Source organism: Myotis davidii, unplaced genomic scaffold (genome assembly GCF_000327345.1).
Source record: "Myotis davidii unplaced genomic scaffold, ASM32734v1 scaffold544, whole genome shotgun sequence".
NCBI classification, from domain to species: domain Eukaryota; kingdom Metazoa; phylum Chordata; class Mammalia; order Chiroptera; family Vespertilionidae; genus Myotis; species Myotis davidii.
Genome location: NW_006297018.1, coordinates 971711 through 995228, shown reverse-complemented (window position 1 = coordinate 995228; position 23518 = coordinate 971711). Strand labels below are relative to the sequence as shown.

The following is a 23518-nucleotide window of genomic DNA, read 5'->3' as shown; positions in this document are numbered from 1 at the left end:
TACCAAAGAGAGAGAAAACACTGACCAGGAATGCGTTGCTCAGAAAAGCATTCAGTTTTGTCTCCCATTTTTACTAAATTCCTCCTTCTTTCATTTAAATCAAAGGATTTTGTTTCCAGAAACTTCACTTAGCTTTTTTTTTTCTCTCTCTGCCTCTGTTTCTCACTACAGTTCCTCTCTTGGTCCTTCAAGGAGGATGGCACTCATCTTTAGGCCTCTCTGATTTTAAGAGGAGCAAACATCCGCAGAGGCGAAAAAAGAAGAAGCAGAAGTGGAGGCAGCACGTCATGGAGCCTGAAGGGTTCTCACAGCCCAGGGACTGCCTCTGGCCTTGCTGTTTGAATAACCTCTGGGTGTCCAACCCACCCCCTCAGCTCGAGTTTGAACTCCAGAACAAATATTTGTCCCATGTTTGAACAAAGTTTGAGAGCTTTCTTCCTCTTTTTTCTACTTTTTAAAATTGAACTGTCCTGTGCTGTTCCTTTGAACTCGGTTGGGTGAGAGGGGAATTCTCCCCAGACCCTGCACTGGAGCCCTTGGCCAAGCTGCCCAGCAAGATGCAATGGTTCACGAGCTTTCTCGTCTGGTTCTTTCTTTCCGAGGCACAAGCCTTCGAAATCCCCAACAATGGACTCCCAGAAGTAAGTACTTGCAGAAGCCTCCTTGCTCTTGTCTATACAGATCCTCAGGAAATAGCCTGTTCTGTTGCTCTTCAAGGACTGTCTTCGGGGTGGGAAGGAAATTTATGATAAACTCATCTGAGTAGAAGTATTCACTGTTATAATTACTGGACTATGTACTTACTTTTTAAACCATTAACAGTTTCAAATGAGATGAATGAAGTCAAGTTCAATGTGCTGGCCCCATCATGTAACATTTATGGAGTACAGCTGCCCGCTTCTTATCTAAAAAAAAATGGAATAATAATTGACCCACCTCAAAAGATGTTTGAGAATTAAATGGCATGTAAATTATCTAGCCCAGGGCAAACACCAGAAAGCACCTAATAATTATTAGCTATGATGATGATGTTGATGATGACATGTCATTATCACTCATACAGAGAATAATAAAAGTCATTATCAAAGCATTATTGTTTTTCATACCTAAGTGGACAATGATTTCTGTGATAAGAGCATGTCAAATATTCCTGTTAAAGGGGAAGGTGGCAAGTGGGCTGGTGGAGTGCAGGAATTATTCCCAGAGCTCAAGGTCTTTCACTTTGGTCCTTTGGCCATCCCTACACAAGAAAAACCTTGGACTGAGTCATTTTGAAAGTCATACAAAAGCTATTTTGATGTCAGAAAGCAGCATGTATTATGGGAATATCCTGGGAGATGCCGCAGACTGTAATACTTGCAGAGTGGATTGTCTACAAAAAATGCCAAAAAACAGGATAGCCTATTTTCGGGGAGAGGAGGGATCACTCTGTCTGCTTAGAAACTTCCATATTTCCCAACACTTTAAAAAACACTGGAGTGTACTGAAAACCACCAGAATTAAAGCCAACACATCCACATTTGTTTGTGTTTTTTCTATCACATCTTACTGGTATTACTTTTATATCAACATTCTTAATCCAGTGGATAATGGTTCACATCTATCCAGGCAGACACTGTTGATGCCAAGATCTACCCACTACTTCCCCCAGACACGCACCTGAACTGTGGGTTACTTTTACTCCTACCTTATGTCACATCATCTTTAGGCAAACTCATAAATTAATTTCTTCCACTTAATAACTAGCAAACATAAATATATTAAAGAAATATTCATGTAAAAATGTGAGACTGCCCAGAGGTATAGGAATTAAGATAAAATAATATAATGAATACTTTTATGTCTGTCACCACCTGCTTATTTTGCTCTATTAATAAAAAATTAATAATTGTTTTCATTAATATAAATAAACATCTTAAACTTTTTTTTAAGTTTGCAGAATATGAAGATCTTGTGGAACTAGCTCCAGGCAGATTTCAATTTGTGCCCGAGAACCGGAGGCATCAGGTACAGTAAGCCTTAAGTTCCAAAAGGGGAAAATAAGTAAAAGAGACCATGATTGAAGAAGTAGGAGAAGGATTAAGATACTTTTTGCTAGATGTTCTCGAGAGCTCATGGGATTTTTAAGCAGAAAGGAGCCCGGTGGTTTTATAGGCAAGTGGAAGCATTTTCAAGGTAAAAATCAACAGAGACTTCTATGCAGCTGTCCCTGAGCCCCCAAGGGACTAATGGCCACCTTAGTCCCTTGAAAGATATACATCTATGTGTTTTCTTTAAACTTGAAGATTATGGGATGATTTTACTGCCTGATAAGGAAGAACTTCTTCATAGGGGGGTATTTCCCATCCCAGTGGTGGCAGGCCACACATTCTCTTTCCTCTGGTCACTGGTCTCTTGGGGTGTAGCTCAGGGAGCATGGGAGTGGCTCAGAGAACTGGCCACACTGCGGCCTGCACTCTAGAGGCAGCTTAAACAAGATGTTCTCATTCGTGGGGGTGAGTTCTCCAGGAGCCAGGAAGGGTTTGGCTTTTTCCCCAAAGAGCCTACATGCTGAGAAAAGTATTTATGGAAACAATGCTAAGCTGACTGGTGACTTATTTTGTTTGGGTATGAATTTTTTTTTTAATATATTTTATTGAGTTTTTTACAGAGAGGAAAGGAGAGAGATAGAGAGTTAGAAACATCGATGAGAGAGAAACATCGACCAGCTGCCTCCTGCACACTCCCCACTGGGGATGTGCCCGCAACCAAGGTACATGCCCTTGACCGGAATCGAACCTGGGACCTTGCAGTCCGCAAGCCGACGCTCTATCCACTGAGCCAAACCGGTTTCGGCATGGGTATGAATTTTTGACTTTCCAGAAGTCCAGGTTTTTTGTAGACCAATAATATTAAAACCCAATAGGCAAGCCCTCATGTCAGGGTCTTCATCTACCCACAAGAGAGAAAACGTAGTCATTGAAAATTTCACTTGAAAAGTCTAAAAGGAGGCAACTGTTGACTCATTATGTCATGTAATACCTCTTAAAACCTCAGTTCACCCCAAATCAGGCAACAAGCTAAACTTATATCCAACACCTGGATTATTATTTTAAACTTCACCAGACATGAAATATTCATCCATCACTCTAAAGGCACTCAGCTTTCCATGCCCACAGGACAATCTTTCCTGTGGATAATTCCCTAGCAGAGCAGTTAGGGTACAGAGATTCCACACGCCAGTCACCAGGCTTAGCTCCACCAAGGAGGAAACACATCAAAATCCCAACTCCCATGGAGCTTAGTCTAATGGAGGAGACAGACACATATTCCCACTATCTTCCTTTGAAGAAGGGCTATGCTGCTATGAAATGCTTAGTAAAGGAAGCTTACCTGGTCTGGGGATGAGAGAGGGTCAGAGAGAACTTCACTGAGAAAATTCTGCCTGAGCTGAGATCTGAAGGAGGAATAGGGGTGGTGACATTGAGGGAAGGGACAGAGGTGACCAGGAAGGGGGAGCATTGCAGACAATGGGATGGCATGTCCAGAGCCCCATGGTAGAAAAAAAAGCACCCAACAACCATCCAATTGAATAAAAAATCAATCATGCAAAAGGTTGAAGGTGAAATATGCTACTCAGCATGAGTTTGGTTGGATATTTTCATTTAGAAACATTCGTTTTAGCATTATATAAACAGTGATGGGCATGCAACCCAAAGGGGGCTGAGAAATTTGTTCAGAGAAACACACCAGTGTGAAATAGTATCCCAGAACGTTTGATATTTATGTCTTGGCTCCAATGAATAGATTATAGCTCAGGATTGCAGGGGCCGGGGGCGGGGGGAAACACTTTTTTTTTTAACTGAGAGAAAGCAGTTTTTGCCCTCAAGGTAATAAGTAACACACTTTTGAAGAATGATTATCTAACTTCCTTCCACAGAGAAGTGTTTCTGGAGAATCTGGAGAAGCCATGGTAAGTTTACTTTGATTTTGTTAAATATTGATACCTGAATGATTTTTCTGTTACCTATTATCTAGAAATCAGCATGGTTACCTCCTTTGTCTCCATCACCGAGAGCATTTACCTGACTTTCGAAATACCCTCTTGCCCAATTCTGTTTGGAAGTGTGTCTAAAACTCAGCATGAAAGAGAACCATGTACAAGCAACCAGAGGAGGTGTTACCAAGAGTTGAAAATGCCCTTTCTCTTTATTTTCTTAAGTTTTGCCAACATAGATTTCATCCAAGCATATATATTTATTCCAGCTTAACAGTTTTGATTTCAAATATGACATCTCACAGCTCTGGAGGTAAAAGAATGTGGGAAAGGAACTCTTAAAAATGAAACTACTCGATTCCCTGAGATGTTCAAGGTCGTGTTTCCCATGGCAAGAAAGTATCAAAAGGAAGTGGTTTGTGTTGGCTTCCTGCTCTGAACTGACAGAAATTGTGAAAAGCACAGGTTTAAGGAGTAGCAAGGACAAATAACAGCCTGGGTTTTATCTTAGCTGGATGTTGAGTTGAAAGGTTTCATCTTGAATGAGAAAGCTTGAGGGATGACACCTAGTATTGAAATAAATAAATCCTTTTGAAGAAAAAAAGCAATATCTAATGGGGCTACATTGCCATAGTCCTGAAGCAGCTTGCAATTCTCAGGCACCTCCAAAAAACGATGTGTTTGTAATCCCTTGCCTTGAGCATGCTCATAAACTCTAGCCTTTAGCCTGGGGCTGCCTTAATTGAGTAGAGAAAGACTGGCAAAGGGGATCCAGAGTGCTTACCAGTGTTCTCACCTATCAGTGTCTTTCTTTGGGGAAGGAGAAGAAGACTGGGAGGAGATTAAATTGTAATACATAAAATCAAAGACGATAGACAGCAGTATGGAGACCATGTGTGTCTTCCACTTCACCATAACCCTGGCTGCACCCCACTCTGGAGGTGCAGCCAGGTTCCCCTTCCAACCCTGCAATGCTGTATCCTTTCTCTCACTATGGCCCTGCATTTGAAGTTATTTCTAGGGCTTTTCCAATCCAATCTTGCTTCCCACAACCATTTTCTACTTGTGTTCTACCTTTAAAAATCATTATTAATAGACATTTAAACCTGAAAGGCATGTCAAGATATCTCAAAATAAAGGCAAACTTCTGCCTGGGGTGGGGAGGGGGGTGGGTATTTCAAGTTAGGAGAGTGCTTGATAATACCCACCTGAGATATACACTTAATAATGCCTTAGACTTGTTCATAATAAGATGTACTACTCTTAGCATCAAATACATAGTGAGGTTCTGTGTAATCATTTTCTGAGTATAGCTATGCTTTCTTGTCAACAGGAAGATGTTGATCAAGTAACTCTTTATAGCTACAAAGTCCAGTCCACTATTACTTCTCGTATGGCCAACACCATGATTCAGACCAAAGTGGTGAACAACTCCCCACAGCCTCAGGATGTTGTGTTTGATGTTCAGATTCCCAAAGGAGCCTTCATTTCCAACTTCTCCATGTGAGTAACTCCTATGTGAGCAGAAATTGGATATGCTCTACTCACAGAATCATAGTTAGAATGGGCCTTAACGGTCAGCTGCTCCAGTGGTTCTCACTCTCAGAGCTTTGGACCCACTGGATGTCAAGGGTCATTGTGGAGTGGGTCCTAATAATTTGTTTCTGTTAAAAATATCAGAATTTGTGAAGGATTTGATTTTCATTTCTAATAAATTAAAACAAATTTAAGCTGTCTCTATAGTAACAACCTCTCACTTTACTTGCATTTTAATGTACTCTCTTGGTGGCAGGGTCGGGGAGATAAATATAAGAAATTGCTCTGGCTTCCAGGAAACCATATATGAGTGTGTGCAGAGCAGTTCAGTGTCATCTGTCTTATGTTTCTCTATGGAAAAAAAATATGAGAACCATGGATTAAGTTAAATCATCAGTCCAGTGATTGAATTCCACTATTATACCCCTGAAAAGTAGATTATCCAGGCTTGACTTAAATATCTATATTATAAAAGGCCAGTGGCTGTAACGCCATAAAGCGTAATGACCAAACGACCGGTCACCAGGAGGTCCATGGAGCACCTCTCGGTCCCTCCCCTCAGCCCACAAGCTACTCGTGGCAGTGGGGTGGGGCTCACAGCTCACGCAGCACAGCAGGGTGGGGCTCATGGCTCATGCAGTGAGGTGGGGCTGACAACGTGCGGGGTGCAGAGGGGCTCGCAGCTTGCACGGCGAGGCGGAGCTCGGGCGGTGAGCTACTCACACATGGTGGGTCTGGGGTCCCACAACCCACCAGTTCAGCGGGTCTGGGACTCTTACAATTTCATGCACTGGGCCTCGAGTCTCTTTAATAATAATCTTTCCAGAAACACCAATCAGAAAGGATATATGCATCCCTATGTTCATAGCAGCACAATTTATTATAGCAAAGATCTGGAAACAGCCTAAGTGCCCATCATCAGATGAATGGATTAGAAAACTGTAGTATATCTACACAATGGAATACTACGCTGCTGTAAAAAAGGAATCTTTATCATTTGCCAGAGCATGGATGGAACTGGAGAGCAGTATGCTAAGTGAAATAAGCCAATCAATGAAAGAAAAATACAACATGATCTCACTCATTTATGGATAATTAACACCATTATAAACTGATGAACAAAAATAGATACAGAGCAGAGCAGCATGGAACAGACTATCAAACTACAGCGGGAAGGCTGGAGAGGATTGGGGGGAGTAAGAGATCAACCGAAGGATTTGTATGCATGCATATAAACATAACCAATGGATATAAGACACTGGGGGATAGGGGAAGCGGGGGGAATGTCAAGAAAGGGGGAAAAAGGAGACATATATAATATTCTTTGTAATATTTTAAGCAATAAAACAAAATTTTAAAAAAAACTTGCTACTTCCCAGGGCAATCCACTCTATAGTTGATATGTCTGTTAGAATTATTTCTTATACTTAATTGAAATCTGTTCTATTTTCTACCCAGTAACTAGAGTTCTACTACAATTTTTTATAAATTCTCTACAAAATACATAATGAAGAGTTCTAGAAGGAAATGACATACTGTCTGAGATTGGCTTCAGAATAATCAAGATGAAGAGAGTGGGGGTTCAGAAAATTGAAATTAGCTGAAATATTGCTAATAGTGTACTTCAGTGATGGATCTGTGGAGTTGCTTATATTATTCTTTTTATTCTTTGTATGTTTGAAGATTTCTACAACAACAACAAAAATGTTCAACCACTGCAATACCTTTCAAACAGTGAAGGCCAGTTACTTTGTCCCACTTGGCAGCTTCATTTATCGAGGCTAAATGTTCCTTGTTCCTTCAAGTGACTGGGTGGCTTTCTATCCTTTGACCATTTGGGTGGCCATCCCCAGTGTGTGCTCCACTTGGCCAATCTCCTTTTCCAGTTGCCTAGAAGAGAGATAATGCTCCGCATACATTCTGGCTGGTTTTTTATTAAGACATTAGATTGAGTTACTTCTCGTCTGCTTTTGTCTTCTTTATATCAATATAATCAATATAACTGTGAATATAAAGGATTCAAACACCATGCATGTTAACTTCTAAAAACTGTAGAGCCAATTAACTATATTTTCTAAACAAAACAAAGTATGTAGAAAAATGCATTATATGACTTTGAATAGGTATCCTTTGAATTGGCTTAGAAAATTATTTTTAACACATTTTTAGTAAGCTTTTTCTAGAAAGCAAATGTAGAATGAAAAGCTTTTATGTGGGGATAGTATGTAATATTGTGTCTGAAAATTTATATTTAAAACTATTTTAATATATTTTTATTTTTAAACCACAAAACCAGAACTCATTCTAAGTATATCTTCTTTCTATTTTTCTCTCCACTTTTCATATTTCATTTCATAGAAGATTTGAGGTGTTGAAAGCCAGAGTTATGTATATACATTTATTTGGTCTCCTTCTACACGGGGCTGAATGTATAAGCCCAGAGGAAATAGTTGCTTATATCACTACACTTTAATAGGAGTTGTGCAGACCGCCATATGCAAAATATTTCTTCTGCCTTTTCTATCAAGGTTCCAAATATCCTACCAATAGAAATGATTTACTTTTGTCTAACACTTTTTGGTCTTTGAACCTTAGAATGATTGATAGAAATAGTGTTAACCTGGCATGTGGGGTGCAGTTCTAGCTCAGTCTGACCCACTGTGTGACCTTGAACAAGTCACTTGTCTCCTTGGCTCTGATTTCTCTCATCTAAAGAGGCAAACACAGAGGTGTGCCTCAACAAGTATGCTATTGGTGCTTGGGGCAGGACAATTTTTAGCAAAACTACCCTTCACATTACAGAATATCTAGCATTCTTGGTGTCCTCTTATCATGCCCTCTTTCAGTGATCAGAACAACCAAAAACATTTTCACACATTTCTAAGTTACTTCTTGAGGAGAGATACTACCCATATGAGTACCATAGGTTCCCTTTCATTTCTAAAATTCTATAATTCAACTGCTGTAACCTATCATTTCTTGGTATGCATTATATAACAGCCAGCTAAAATTCAGGTAGACAGAGATGGAGATGTAAAGAGAGAATAGAGGTCCCCAAGGGAGATGTTAGAGGGGTAAACACAAACTTTGCAAAAGGGTTCATTCACCAGCACCTTTCTCCAGCTTTCTTTATTCTCTGTCACCCTTGCAGAAGAGCAAAATGCTTGCAAGCTATGGCAGACCCTGAACTCATAGAAGATTGATCTTATGAACCAAATATAAGCCAGATTAACTCATGACTTATCAGTTACCTCTTCTAAGCATGTTTGTGATTCAGACAGGACACCCAAAGCAACCTAAGTGCGAATCAATAGATGAGTGAATAAAGAAAATGTAGTACATGTAAATGATAGAATATTACTCAGCCATAAAAAAGAATGAAATCTTACATTTTGCAACAACATAGATGAACCTAGAGAGTATTATGCTAAGTGAAATAAGACAGAGAAAAACAAATATGATTTTACTTACATGTGGAATCTAAAGAGCAAAATAAATGAACAAACAAAATTGTAACACACTTATAGATGTAGAGAGCAGACTGATGATTGCCAGAGGGGAGGGGATTTAGGAGGCTAGGCAAAAAGGTGAAGGAATTGAGAAATACAAATTGGTAGTTATAAAAGAGTCATGGAATGTAAAGTACAGCATAGGGAATATAGTCAATGATATAGTAATATCTATATATGGTGCCAGGTGGGTACTAGACTTATAGGAGGATCACTTCATAAATTATCTAAATGTTCCATCACTAAAAATTATATAAATGATATAAATGTATACCTGAAAGAAACTATTATAAAATAATATTGAATGTCAACTATTTAAAAAAGTTTTAAATTTTTTAAAAGGTTACCCAATAAGAACAATACCTTATCTGCAGGGTAAATTTTGAAAATAAGGAACATTTTTAACATAAGCAACAGTAGTAAGGGAAAGCTTTTAGGATGATGGGAGACTACATGTCCCTCTTAAATCGCACTGTCAGATGAAGAGACTCCTGTGTATGAAATATGTAAATGTCTCTCTTCTTTTTTTCCAGGTACAAAATGATCATTGCCCCCATTCAATAAATCCACCTTGTTGGCACGTTTGCTTGTTTTGTTGTTGTTGTTGTTGTTAGTTTTGCTATTTTTGTTTGCTTTATATTCAGACCAACTGGTGGCTTTCTGTCATTTTCTAGGAGTGTAGACGGCACTACATTCACTAGTTCCATTAAGGAGAAAACTGTGGGTAGAGCCCTCTACTCACAGGCAAGAGCAAAAGACAAAAGCACCGGATTGGTGAGGTAAGGCCCGCGCCCCCATCCCACTACTGTCCCCCCAGTCCCTTCTTCAAGAGCACACAGCCTTGTAGTCAGATGGAAGAGTTAGGTGCTCCAGTTTCTATTCCCTAAGGCCTCTCTTCAGCAAATGAGCTATCCTTACATAAGTTGCAGTTGGATGTTCTGTAGCTAATGTTGATTTGCTAAAAGAGTCTATAGAGGAAGCATGTCAAACTCAAAGGCTAACATGGGCCAAATAAACAAGGTTTAAGTTTATGTGGGCCACAAAAAAAAAACCAAAAGTTTCAATTTTCATAGAAATGTAGGTTTATTTCAATAGAGACATGCTGAATACAAAGAGCTGAAATAAATGAGTAATCATTAACACAAAATAGACCATTTTATTAAAAATTAATATATTTTTTGAACATTAACTTACCAGACACCGAATAACTGCACTAATTAGTAAGTGGAACACAAGTAAACCTAATTTTCTTGTTCTCCAAAAGCAAAGTGTTTCCTGTTGCAACACCAAACAAGTCAGTCCAAGACTAATGACGTGGCAATTTTCTGCTAACATATTTGCTGATAGTATTAGTGGAGAGAAATGGTGTGCCTGCGCATAAGGCATGTAAGGCGCATAAGGAAAATGAATGCAACAAGATTATAATAATCAGTCATTAGCAAACATTGTAGTTTGTTATTAATAATTATGTATAACAGGATATTGTAAAAATTAAGATACGAAATTTCAGGAAACCATAAAAATTCTCGAAGAATCCAAAGGCAACAAAATCTCAGACATATGCCGAAGCAATTTCTTCACTGATACAGCTCCTAAGGCACTTGAAACTAAAGAGAAAATGAACAAATGGGACTACATCAAAACGTTTCTTACATACCGTTATATTGGTTGGGCCGCAAAAATATTTGTTGTGGACCTCATGCGGCCCACAGGCCGTGAGTTTGACATGCTTGGTGTAGAGAAACTACAGAAGTACTGGTGATCTGGTGACAACACTTACCATGTAGAATTGACCCTTGAACAACACAATTTAAACTGCTTGGGTGCACTTACACCAGGATTTAAAAAAAAAAAAATAGATACAGCCTGCCCTTTGCATTCATGTATTCAACCAACCTAGAGTAGAAACAATATTTTTGCATTCCCAACTGAGGATTCCCAAATATACTGTTTTCCATGCACAGTTGGTTGAATCTGTGGTTGCAAAACCCATGAATAGGAAGGGCTGACTATAGAGTCAAAAGTCACATGCTGATTTTCTACTTCTAACCCCCTGCATTGTTCAAGGGTCAATTGTATTCAGAAATAAAGGTTTGGAATGTGTTTTAATTATTTATTCTGCCTTATTTTTATGGAGTAAGGCTTTCACCCTCAAAAAGGGAGCCTCTCAAGCCAGAAACTTCAAAGGACTTTTCAACCAGTCACTTCTCACACTGCCTATCTAATCTGCCAGATCCTGCCATCCACTTTTCCTTCATCTCCTCCATCTCTTCTACATCCTCAAATTTACCTTTATTTAAAATTATTTTCATTTCATTCATTCCTTTATTCATTCAATGAAAGTTCATTGAGCTCTGTACCCAGTTCTGTCAAAAGGCGACAACTCCACAGCAAACACTGCAGCTAGCGGAGGAGACAGCCAAGGAACCTATAGTATAGAGGTGGCTCTCATATATATAATATATATCATTTTAAGGGGCTATTACATATCCTATATAATAAAAGGCTAATATGCAAATTGTCACCTTAACTGGGAGTTCTACCAGGAGTTTGACCAGGGGGCGGGGCCATCTGGCAAACCACCATGACCCCTCCCCCAAGCCCTGATTGGGGTGGACCGCTGGACCCCACCTGTGCACAAATTCGTGTACTGGGCTTCTAGTAGAATATAATGGCATTGTTCCATACTGAATTTAGGTCATTCTTATGAGTAATTAATATTGTGACATTGAAGCTAAAACATATGATTGAGTGAGGCAAGTACTGACATATACTCTGAAGTTATTTTTCTGAAAATCTCTAGTATCAACTTGATCTGAGCCCTTTTTTTTTTCATTCCTTTAGTTATTGAGCAGGTACATTGTACCAGTTACAGGTCTGGGTTCCAGAAATGAATGTCCAAGGGGCTGGGCAGGAAGAGAGGAAAGAAATGAAAGTGTATTTGGGGACAGACACACTGAACCTGAATCTCTTAGGGTTCATGCAGGATCCACAGGGTAATTCTAACATAAACACCAGTTTTTTGGATCCAGGAGAAATGGGGCTATGAGAAGACCAAAAGTATTAGGAAAGCTCAACTTCCCTGGGGAGAGGAGATTCACAGGAGAGGTGATTCTTTAGATAAGTCTGAAAGATGAAAAAGAAGTTGGCAGCTAGGCATGGAGTGTGGAGTGTCAGATATTTTGAATATATGTTACTAAAAAGATAGTGGTGTCTTCAACAGAGAGTAAAAAGAGATAGAAATTCAGTTGTTGGGATCTGTTTTAATGAAAAAGATGAGTTTAGGGACTGACAAATTGATATGATTGTATGATCAATTCTCTTGCTTAATGTATTATTGACAAGACAGCAATAAGTGAAGTCAGATGCCACTTCTGTCTTCTCTTTTACTCATCTTACAAAAAAAATGGGGAAGAAAATCTAACAGAGGATCCCAGACTGCCTGACTTCAACTCTTTTCTCCCCACTCACCAGTTGAGTAACTCTGAGCAACTTGCCCTTTGGCGGTCAAATGACCCTTTCACAGGGGTCGCCTAAGACCATCCTGCATATCAGATATTTGCATTACGATTCATAACAGTAGCAACATTACAGTGATGAAGTAGCAACGAAAATAATTGTATGGTTGGGCCACAACATGAGGAACTGTATTTAAAGGGCCAGAAGGTTGAGAACCACTGCTCTAGAAGAAAAGATCAGGTAAGAGAGGAGACTGAAAGTGTTAATGGAAATGAATTTGTATGGAGGTTTTAATATACTATTAGTTTTCATGAACAGTTGAGCCATTCGACTACCCTCTGCCTAGATTCTGGGTCTTGCGCTTGGTCATGCATGTGATAACTTACATCAGGGGCTCACATCTTCAGGAGCAGGGTTCTTGATATGGAGAACTTTAAAACCGAAGTGAACATCCGACCTGGAGCAAAGGTGCAGTTTGAACTTCATTACCAGGAAGTGAAGTGGAGGAAGCTGGGGTCCTATGAACACAGACTTCATCTGAATCCAGGACGACTGGCCAAACACTTGGAGGTAAGTGTGGATTTGCAGTGTGTGCAGTGGCGTCATCCTCCTATGGTTCTATTGTTCGCCACCCTTTATGGTGTTTGATGCCACTCAACTCTGCAAGACAGTTTGGTGTACTGAAAAGGTTATGAGTTTGGAGTTCACCAGGCCACTTCCTTACTGATTTCAATGTCAGCTTGATTTCTTATTTGCTATGTCAGTTTCCTAGCGCTACTGTAACAAATTACCACAACCTGGGGGTTTAAAACCACAAAAATTTATTCTCTCACAGTTCTGGAGAACAGAAGTCTGAAATCAAGTTGTTGGCAGGGCAGCACTCCCACAGACTCTAGGAGAAAGTCTATTCTTTGCTTTTCCCCCCATGTCTGGCAGCTGCTGGCATTGTTTGACATCTGGCCTTGTGGCCACATCACTCCAATCATTACCTCCTCTGCATGTCCCAAATCTCACTCTGCCTTTTCTCTTATAAGAACAGTTGTCATTGGATTTAGGAAACACTGCATAGTACAGGATGATTTCATCTCAAGATTCTTGCTCCAGCTGGGTGCTCAGTGGTTAGAGTATCAGCTTGTGACTGAAGGATGACAGGTTCACTTCCAGTCAAGAGCACATACCTCAGTTTCAGGCTCAATCCTTGGCCCCAGAGACAACCAGTTGATGGATCTTTGATGTTTCCCTTTCTGTGTCTCTTCCACTCCTTTCCATCCTCTCAAAAAAAAAAAAATCAATGGAAAAAATATCCTTGGGGAAGGATTAACAACAATAACAATAACAACAAAAGATTTTTAGCTGCATCTATTACCTTTTTCCAAATGAGATAACACCCAAAAGTTCCAGGGACTTGATGTAAACATACCTTTTGGGGGACTGTCATTCAACCCGCTATACTGGCCTTCTGACATGGGACAAGTTATCCTGAGTGCCCATGTTTTCACATGTGAAAAGGGTACTATCACATATTTTGTCATCAGGCTAATGAACAGTATGACAATATCAACTGAAAAGCTGTGAACAAAGCCTGAGGAACTCGGCCCTGGGTTTGAAGTGTGGCTCAGCCACTTACTAGCTAGGTCACTCTGAATCTCTTTTTCTTCATTTGTAAAATGAGAAATAAAAAGTAAGAACAATAACAGATAATAATAACATTGGTGAGAGTTAAATGAGCTTATACGTGTGAATTGCTCAGCAAAGCACTTAAAGTATACATAGAGAAATGGCAGCTATGACTATGGTTTTGCCAAGGATCACCAAGGGGGATTCTTCCCTACTATTATCTCTGCTCAAAACAAGAAGATAGAAAAGGAATAAAAAAGCCCAGGATGTGGGGAAAATTATCTATTACTGACAGATCTATAGAGGAAATGCAGAATCATTTAACAATGGCTTCCCTTTCATTTTTTTCTTGTCCTAACAACATGAATTCTCTTATAAATAGAATAGAATAGAATAGAATAGAATAGAATAGAATAGAATGAATTAATCCCAGAGAAATGAAGCAATAGAAGGTGAGCACTCCGTTGCCTGAAGGGACTTCAGCCTCTATGGTAAAATGCATTATCTCCCAGAGAATTTAAAGAACATGGCAGAAGTGATGATGGGACTATGCCAGGTCATCTTGGGAAAACTTGAAGAAGAGAAAACCAGCAGAGGACTTAGCAATTGCACTTCTAGCACAAAAAACCTTGAAAGATGTTTTCATGCATTGAGTAATTTTCTTTGCTATCTCTAGGTAGATGTGTGGATTATTGAACCTCAGGGGTTGAAATTTCTTCATGTTCCTGACACATCCGATGGCCATTTCGATGGTGTGCCAGTCATCTCTAAAAGAGACCAGAAGGTAATCACAAGCACTGCATGTTGCAGAGTCCAAGTGGCCTCCAGACATGAGGTCTGCCCTCCTCATGTGCCCTGGGGAATAGAAAAGTAGTCAGGTATTGAGCTGAGGTGTTGAGCAGTGATCCAGAGCAAAGTCTAGGGTCTTCCACGGGTGTTAAAAACAACTTCCAATGGTTTCATTGCATTTTGACCAGTGACTGTCTTTTTGGAGTCTCATTTCCCCTAAGACAGCTTTCACATAACATTTGGTGGATTTACATTAATCCCAGCAAGAGATATTCAGCTCAATGGCCAATAATAACCAACTATGGAGGAGTTAAATTCCCCTAAGAACCTTTCAGAACTAGAGCTGGTAGCTATTTCTTTCATGGGGGAATGGATGGATTCTTCGAATCTCTTCAAGAAGGCCAGAGGGGAAGGGGGCTGGGGTGGGGTGGAGCAGGAAGAGATTAGGCAAAGAACAAATGAAGACAATAGTGTGGTGAAGGACTGGGGTGAAGTAGGGGCTGAGTGGAGGATGGGGAGAGGAGGAGAATGGGGGACATCTGCAATACTGTCAACAATTTTAAAAATTAATTACATTTTTCAAAAGGCCTGAAAATCAAGGATTACCATTACATTACAGGTATGCTGACCCTTGTCATTTTCCCAAATGTGGGAAACCTGGCTGCATAATTTGTGGTAAAGGGGGACTGCGTTCACACTCTCCCTAACCTAAAAAAAAAAAGGCCTGAAAACCTGGTCAACAGGCTGCCAGAGACTCCCCTCACATGCCTTGGCACTGTCTCTTCCATCAGTAACAGTACTACTTCCATTAGTAACAGTACTACTTCCATCAGTAACAGTAGTACTTCCATCAGTAACAGTAGTACTGATGCTGCTGGGGTACAGAACGTCCATTGGGCCTCTTTACTTGTGGGCACAAGAAGATGCAGCTGTCAACCTCTGGCCTGCAGAGGGATGGGGACTGAGACCTGGCTCTGACATTACTGTTCTTTCTAGGCCCATGTGTCCTTCAAGCCCACAGTAGCACAACAAAGGAAATGCTCTAACTGCTCCGAGACTGCGGTGGATGGAGAGCTGGTGGTGGTATATGACGTGAAGAGAGAGGAGAGTGCCGGGGAACTTGAGGTGGGTGAACACAGGCTCTAAGAGAGCCACCTCACTGAGGCCAAAGAGGAACCTCTCGCTGAGCAAACCCCCTGGCCTCTGGGTAGCTGCTAGCTGCCAAGGCAATGTCAGAGCTGCAGAGAAGGGACTAAAATCATATCTAAGCATTATCTCTTCACATCAAGAAACCTGACTAAAGGGTCACTGGGTCTCATGTCCTTGTCCCAGAAAGGTACTTTTAGGCCTCATAAGAAGGATAATAGAAAATAACGAAATGGGAATTTTGCATAAACTTTCAAGGCTCTTTTCAACTAGACTATCAAAGAAAGCACAGAGTTCAGGGGCTGGAAGGAAGGCACAACCAAAGCCTAGCGAAATATCAGGGCCAGTGGTGAAGTCCAGGATCAATGAAAATTTTCCTTTTCCTTTTGTCATGTCTTAGATGTGTGTTTGTACTTCCCTTGTGCTAAAGTATAGCCCTTGGACAGTATCCAAAACTTGTGCTTCTCCAGGAACAGGGAGGTAGGAATATCCACAGCTACACACCCTGCAGGGGAACCTGTAAGATTCTGGTAGAAGCAACCAGAGGGCAGTAGAAAGAGAATGAGGGGAACCAATCTTTATGACCTGCAGCCGAAGACTAAGAGGTAATCAGGCATCCAGCCAGAGTGGCCTCCCATTCACCTCAAGAACAATCCAAACTCCTTAGAGCGCCCATAAAGGTCCTTTCAGATCTGCCCTGCTGACTATCCATCCTAACTCCCTAGATCAGTGGTCGGCAAATCGCGGCTCGCGAGCCACATGCGGCTCTTTGGCCTCTTGAGTGTGGCTCTTCCACAAAATGCCACGTGCGGGCACACATGTACAGTGCGAAGCTGACTTAAAACTTTAAGTAAAGTTTATTAAGTTCATTTTAGGGAACGTTGTAGAGTGAAAGAAGATGTAGTGTCGAAGACTGAGAAAGGTATGTTGAGATGGTTTGGACATATAGAGAGGATGAATGAAAGGAGATAGGATAAACAAGTATACAAGATGAGTGTGGATGGGAGACTTGGAAGGCATCGACCCCAGAGAACTTACCTCAATCAGATTGAGGACGTTTTTAGCAAAGGCCAGTTTAGGAGTACCCTAATTAAGTTAATAACAATGTACCTACCTATATAGTTTAAGTTTAAAAAATTTGGCTCTCAAAAGAAATTTCAATCAGTGTACTGTTGATATTTGGCTCTGTTGACTAATGAGTTTTCCAATCACTGCCCTAGATGCTTGAATTCTGTGGTCTCATTTTGCTGAACCATTTACAGAGCCCAAAGGTGCCTATTCACTCAGAGTCACTGCACTGTCTGGAACTCTCCACTACACCCCTACCCACCCCTATGCTGGCAGGCTAACTCCCAAACTCACACCCAAGTCCAGTGTAGACACCATGTCTTTGGGAAAGACCCCCCTTTCTGAATTAGATGCTTCTCCACTGGGCATTCTTGGAACCTTCATTTTCCTGATGGTAGCACTTAACACCCTGAGCTGCTAACTGCCTCTTCACTTGTCTGGTTCCTCCACTGGCCTGTGAGCTCAGGAGGAGGGTAGCTCTGTCATTCCCTGTTGGCTAGCAGGGTGCCTGGAGAGGCTATCAACAAAGACTGGGTGGAGTAGAGAGAGAAGTGAAACACCCTGCGGAGGTAACCTGCTAAGAGGGCTTGGGCCTTCACAGGAAAGGAAGGAGGGAACAAGAAGAAGGGAGAGACGGATGGACACCAAGCTGCCACCTCTGTTCTCTTCTTTACAACTGTCATGCATCCTGCTCACCATGACTCACCTCTCCTCTCGTCCCCAGATCCCCATCCTCCTATATTCCAAACATTGGTAATGGTTTAGTAATGTTCTGTCTTTCAGGTATTTAATGGATATTTTGTCCACTTTTTTGCTCCTGAAAACATGGACCCAATTCCCAAAAACATCCTCTTTGTCATTGATGTCAGCGGCTCAATGTGGGGAGTAAAAATGAAACAAGTAAGTACCCCTTGTTGGCTTGGTACCTGGGATTCTCTACCTTCTTTGAACCCCCCACCCCCTCCCTCAACAACACAATCATCCAATGCACCTTACCCCCAGGGTTTGTCTTAGATGGCTTGGGCTGCCCTAACAAAGTGCCACAGACTGGATGGCTTGTGAAGAACAGAAATTTATCTCGGAACTCACCTTTTTGAAATATTTTATCTCAGTATAACCTCTTCTCCTTGATAACACTTCTGCTTCATAGTCTTCTGGTTCTCTGCATAACATTTTACTTTAATATCTTGCCATTGTTCATGAATTACTTTGAAATCATTCTGTACTTATCTTCTCTAATTACATTGTCATGCTTTGAGGGAAGCCACCTGTCTCGTGCCTTCCTGCTTAGAGCTCAACATAGACTAATTTAGCATTAAATGGGTAGATGTAATTCTAAAGAACAAACAAGGAAGTTTCTTATTTTACTCATCAATCCATTCATCTAACCAAGTTGAACAACTTACCGTCTATTCATTAATTAATTCATTCATTCAATAACCATTTCTGACCATCCAAGTGTTCACTACTCTTCTGGCATCCAAAAGAAGGGAAATTCATGCCCCGCCCCACCTCCCTTGCTCATACTCCAACACCAGGTTTCTCATCAATGGCATTATTGACCCTTTGGATTGGATAATTCTTTGCTGGTGTGGCCACCCTGTACATTGCAGGATGTTTAGCATCCAGGGCCTCTGCCCACTAATTGCCAGTAGCACCAACCCTTCAGCTATGACAATCAACGTGTCTTCAGACATTGCCAAGTGTCCCCTGGTGGGGAAATTCCCCTCAGTTGAGAGCTACTGCCCTAACATAGCAGTTTATTCATTGCTTCCTTCCTTCCTCCATTCATTTAACAAATATTAATTAAGTATCCAATACATGACAGGCACTTAGTTCACCAGTAACAGAATCAACCAAAAACATTTTTAAGAAATCATCCTTACTCTCCTGGAGCTTACAGAACTTATGTTCTGGAGGAAGGGGGTAGAGAATAAGCAATAAACATAATAAGTACATTTAAAAATATTTTCAATGGTGTTGTTGTGGGGGGAAAAGTTTCTTTTAAAAAAAAGAGTGTTTTAGGAATCAGAAGTGTCATTTGCAGGGAGGTTTTGATGGTTTGAAGAGAAAGATGAGAAGCAGTAGTTTAAGAGAGTGGGTGAGTCGGTGGACTTGTGAAATACATTTGATTTTCAGGCACCACTAAGGCGGAACCTGAAGTTTGTGATCCTTCGAAACAAAATAAGTCAGTAAAAGTTTAAGTCTCAAAATGCAGATGACCCATGCTCAGCGTAAGTGTTGAGGTGGCTGTAAGAGGCTTCCTATAAGAATTATAGCTTGCGTCAGTACTTGAAAGATGACTAGGATGGATTCTTGGTCTTCCCTCTCTTCTCAGGCTCAGAGCTTATTTAATGTGACCCTTCTCTTCTCTCTCTTGAAATAGACAGTGGAAGCAATGAAAACCATATTGGATGACCTGAGAACTGATGACCAATTCTCTGTGGTTGATTTCAACCACAATGTGCGAACCTGGAGAAATGATTTAGTCTCAGCTACTACGACACAAGTTGCAGATGCCAAGAAGTATATTGAGAAAATCCAGCCTAATGGAGGTAAGTGGGTTTAACCTGAAGCCCAGTGAGAAACACCTATAGGATTTGAATCTTGACTCACTGAAGAAATATTATTTCCTACTAGTGTTCTTTGCCCCATCTGCAATGGTCTGTCTTAAATAATACATTTATTACTAAATGATGAATACTAAGTTCGTTGCAAAAGTACAATACATAACCCATCCCACACAAGTTTTTAATTATTCTAACCTTCCTCAGAAAAGAGTGTCAGTAAATGACACTTGCCTTCTCATTGCTTGCAAAGCCTAAAATGTAACTGCCTTCGGAGGAGTGTTCAAGTCTACCAACAAGGCTGGGTTAGGTACCTTCAATTTTATGTTTAACAAAATGACAGAATGCTTTGAAAGGGCCAACTCATCTCTAAGGAAGTAGTTTACACTACAAAGGGAATAATTTACTCCACAGGGGGGCCTTTACCAGCCTGGGCAAAATTGGTGTCACTTGGAAAGCAATCAAATGATTTGGGTACCGAATAAATTATTCTTGAGTAGTTACCAGACAAATGAACCTGAACCCAAAATGTGATGGCTTCTGTGCAAAGAAAGAGTATATAACAGAACATTGTTATATTACTTTATATTACTTTATCAGGCACAAATATCAACGAGGCACTCCTGCGGGCCATCTTTATTTTGAATGAAGCCAATAACATGGGAATGCTGGACCCCAACTCAGTCTCTCTGATCATTTTGGTTTCTGACGGCGATCCAACAGTAGGCAAGTAGTACTTCAATTTTCTAGTACCAATATTTCTGCTGCCATTTCTTGGGAATGTGATTCATTTACGGTGGGAAATCTAATTGCATTTAGATATTAAACTGACTTTTTAAATGATTTTAAACCCGTGCTTCTATGAAAAAAGACTTCTTTTGACCCTGAAACACTCATCCTGTTTAGACCAGTGCCTGGACATTTTTCAGTGATGTCCTTGAATGCCTCGGTGTCACCTCTGTAATGTGGGGAAACTTTAATTTTTATTGTAATTGTGTGCTATGATGATTGCTAATACAGTACATACTAGTGAAATGCATTTATTTCCTCAACTTAAGGTATGGGAGATGGTGAATGGGCATATGTGTGGTGAGGATTGATCCAGGTCTCCAATTGTACCTCTGGAGTCCTCAGTGATGTATTTTTATTGTTCTCCACACTTCCCCCAGCCCCTCACTGCAACCAGAGAAATTACTTCTGTCCAATACATCCTGTATGTTGACCATTTTTCGTATTCACAAAATAGCTCAACATCTCTCTGCTTCTATCATGTATTATTATTTGTTTTGTCTCTTTACACTGACAAATATAAGGAAGGGTGAATGCTTAATTGTGTTTCTGTCTGTTATGTGGACAAGGACTGTGTCTAACCTGTTCCTGACAGCTCAGTGGGAGGAAAACTGGTGACATGATCATGATGATGGCATCCTGAGCTTTAGAAAGACAAAGAGCAGCCGTTTTATTAATGGTGAAACTAGAATGGCAGTTGTTATGTATTTGTTGCAGATTCATTGTTTTTTTCTCCACCTTGGATCAGATTACTTGAAAATTGAACTTTAGAATAAAATCATAAGGAAGAAAAAGCAGTAAAGTAAAAAATTAAGTTGGTTTCTTACTCCTGTCCCTCATCTTTCCAGTTCCTGTCCCTAGAGGCAGCCACTCATTACCAATTTCTTGTGTATCCTTCCAGAGATATCCTATGCATGTCTGCATACTACATATACATACATATACACATATATTTGAATACATGCACACATATACATACACACGTGCATGCATATATATAAATACATCCTACATATATCAATTATTATTGTTTTTCCCTTTAAAATGTGTCTTTAAGATTATTCCAAGTAAATATATAGTTGCCTGGTTCTTTTTAATAACTATACAGTATTTCACAATTTGAATATACCATCATTTTTTAAAAGTATATTTGTATTGATTATGAAAGAGAAGAAGAGAGAAGAACAGGGAGATAGAAACATTGATTGGCTGCCTCCTGCATGCCTCCTACTGGAGATAAGCCCACAACCTGGGCTTGGTTCATGGGTTGACACGCAACCACTTAGCCACACAGGCCAGGCGAATGTACTATAATTTAACTAATCTCCCTTTTGGTGTACATTTGTTTCTAATGTGTGGCTATTCCCAATTACGTTACCACTAGACGCCTGGTGCATGAAATTAGTGCACTGGGGGTAGGGGGGTCCCTCAGGCTGGCTTGCACCCTCTCTCAGTCTGGGAGCCCTCAGGGGATGTCCGAGTGGGCCTAAGCTGGCAGTCAGACATCCTTAGCACTGCCTTAAGGTGGAAGAGGCTCCTGCCACCACCACTGTTCTCGCCAGCCATGAACCTGGCTCAGGGCTTCTGGCTGAGCGGCACTCCCACTGTGGGAGTGCACTGACTACCAGGGGGCAGCTCCTGCATTGAGTGTCTGCCCCCTGGTGGTCAGTGCACATCATAGCGACTGGTCATTCTGCCATTCAGTCAATTTGCATATTAGCCTTTTATTATAGAGGATGTACTATTGCCCATAACTTCATTTCAACATGTATGAACACATCTGTAAGAAAAATTTCTAGTAATTGAGTCACTGGATCAAAGAGTGAGTTTTTAATTTTGACAAATTTTGTTAAACTGTTCTCCATGGATTTTTCAAAAACTGTATAACATTGCCTCCTCGTTTCTTTTATCATCAACTTTAGGTGAACTAAAGTTGTCAAAAATTCAGAAAAATGTAAAGCAGAACATACGAGACAACATATCCTTGTTCAGTTTGGGGATAGGGTTTGATGTTGATTATGATTTTCTGAAGAGACTATCCATTGACAACCGAGGAATTGCTCAAAGGATTTATGGAAACCAGGACACATCTTTACAGCTCAAGGTAACATTTTTTTCTGTTCCTTTCTTTTCTCTTCACTCAAAAATCATTCAGTTAGTAATATCGGATACCTAAAAAAAAATGGCCAAACTAAAGTGAAAATTGTCATTTCAGCTATCCTTAGTTGGAAGAATAAAGTGTTCATGCCTTTCTCAGGCACTCCATTCTACTATACACCTGCATTAACAGCGAGATGAGAGGCAGTAATGTGATGGTCACTTCCCTACTTTCTGAACAAGTTTTCCAAGGCACCAACAGAGCTTCTTATGGCTTTACAGTCCCACCAAGCAGTTCGTCCTTTTTATCAGCTTGACCATGTCTTTCATTTAAAGTACCTTGGCATCTTAGATATCAACTTTTTATAATGCAACACAGATCAAGCTGTAGCCTATAAATTTCCTTAAATATAAAGAATATGATTTACATGTTTACTTTGACTAAATGGACAAGAAAAAGATATGGAGAACATATTTTACCCCTCTCTCTGTCAGTACCAGTTATCATCTATCAATGGTGGGCACCGTATTTACACTTGGGAACAGATAGGGATAAGTTCTAATTTGGGGAATATCAATCTAGCTGGCTTTTCTGATTCTGAGTGTTCATTAGCTATTCATGCTGGTCATGATAAAAAAAAATTCTGGGTTCTTATTAAGTCAATTATAATATTCTTAACAGTCTTTATCTTCTCTATGTCTCAGTTCGTCTGATAATTATGAGAATTTTTCTTGTCCCATAGCTTTCCACAGAGATCCTGTGAAAATAAGAGATATCTGTTAAGCATTTGAAGAATCTCAGAGGAAAATGCTTTAGACCTATAAAGTGGCATGAAAAGAATAATTTCTCTCTCTTTTTTTATGAATTATAGAAATTCTACAACCAGGTCTCTACTCCAATGCTCCGGAATGTTCAGTTCAACTATCCCCATACGTCAATTAAGGATGGTCACTCAAAACAGTTT

The 23518-nt window shown here is 40.3% G+C and overlaps 1 protein-coding gene across 1 annotated transcript in view; it reads left to right on the top strand.

Annotated features, from left to right (window-relative positions):
* The first annotated feature begins 401 nt into the window (after window positions 1–401).
* The window catches only part of ITIH2 (inter-alpha-trypsin inhibitor heavy chain 2), a 35216-nt gene continuing 12099 nt past the window's right edge, over window positions 402–23518 (top strand). The window contains exons 1-13 of the mRNA XM_006772633.2: window positions 402–641; window positions 1933–2007; window positions 3920–3952; window positions 5310–5479; window positions 9696–9800; window positions 12888–13050; window positions 14774–14881; window positions 15883–16011; window positions 17884–18000; window positions 19487–19655; window positions 20268–20393; window positions 22379–22560; window positions 23426–23501. Of these exons, the coding sequence (XP_006772696.1) occupies window positions 558–641; window positions 1933–2007; window positions 3920–3952; window positions 5310–5479; window positions 9696–9800; window positions 12888–13050; window positions 14774–14881; window positions 15883–16011; window positions 17884–18000; window positions 19487–19655; window positions 20268–20393; window positions 22379–22560; window positions 23426–23501 (1537 nt within the window). The 5' untranslated portion in view covers window positions 402–557. The remainder of the gene's footprint in view (window positions 642–1932; window positions 2008–3919; window positions 3953–5309; window positions 5480–9695; window positions 9801–12887; window positions 13051–14773; window positions 14882–15882; window positions 16012–17883; window positions 18001–19486; window positions 19656–20267; window positions 20394–22378; window positions 22561–23425; window positions 23502–23518) is intronic.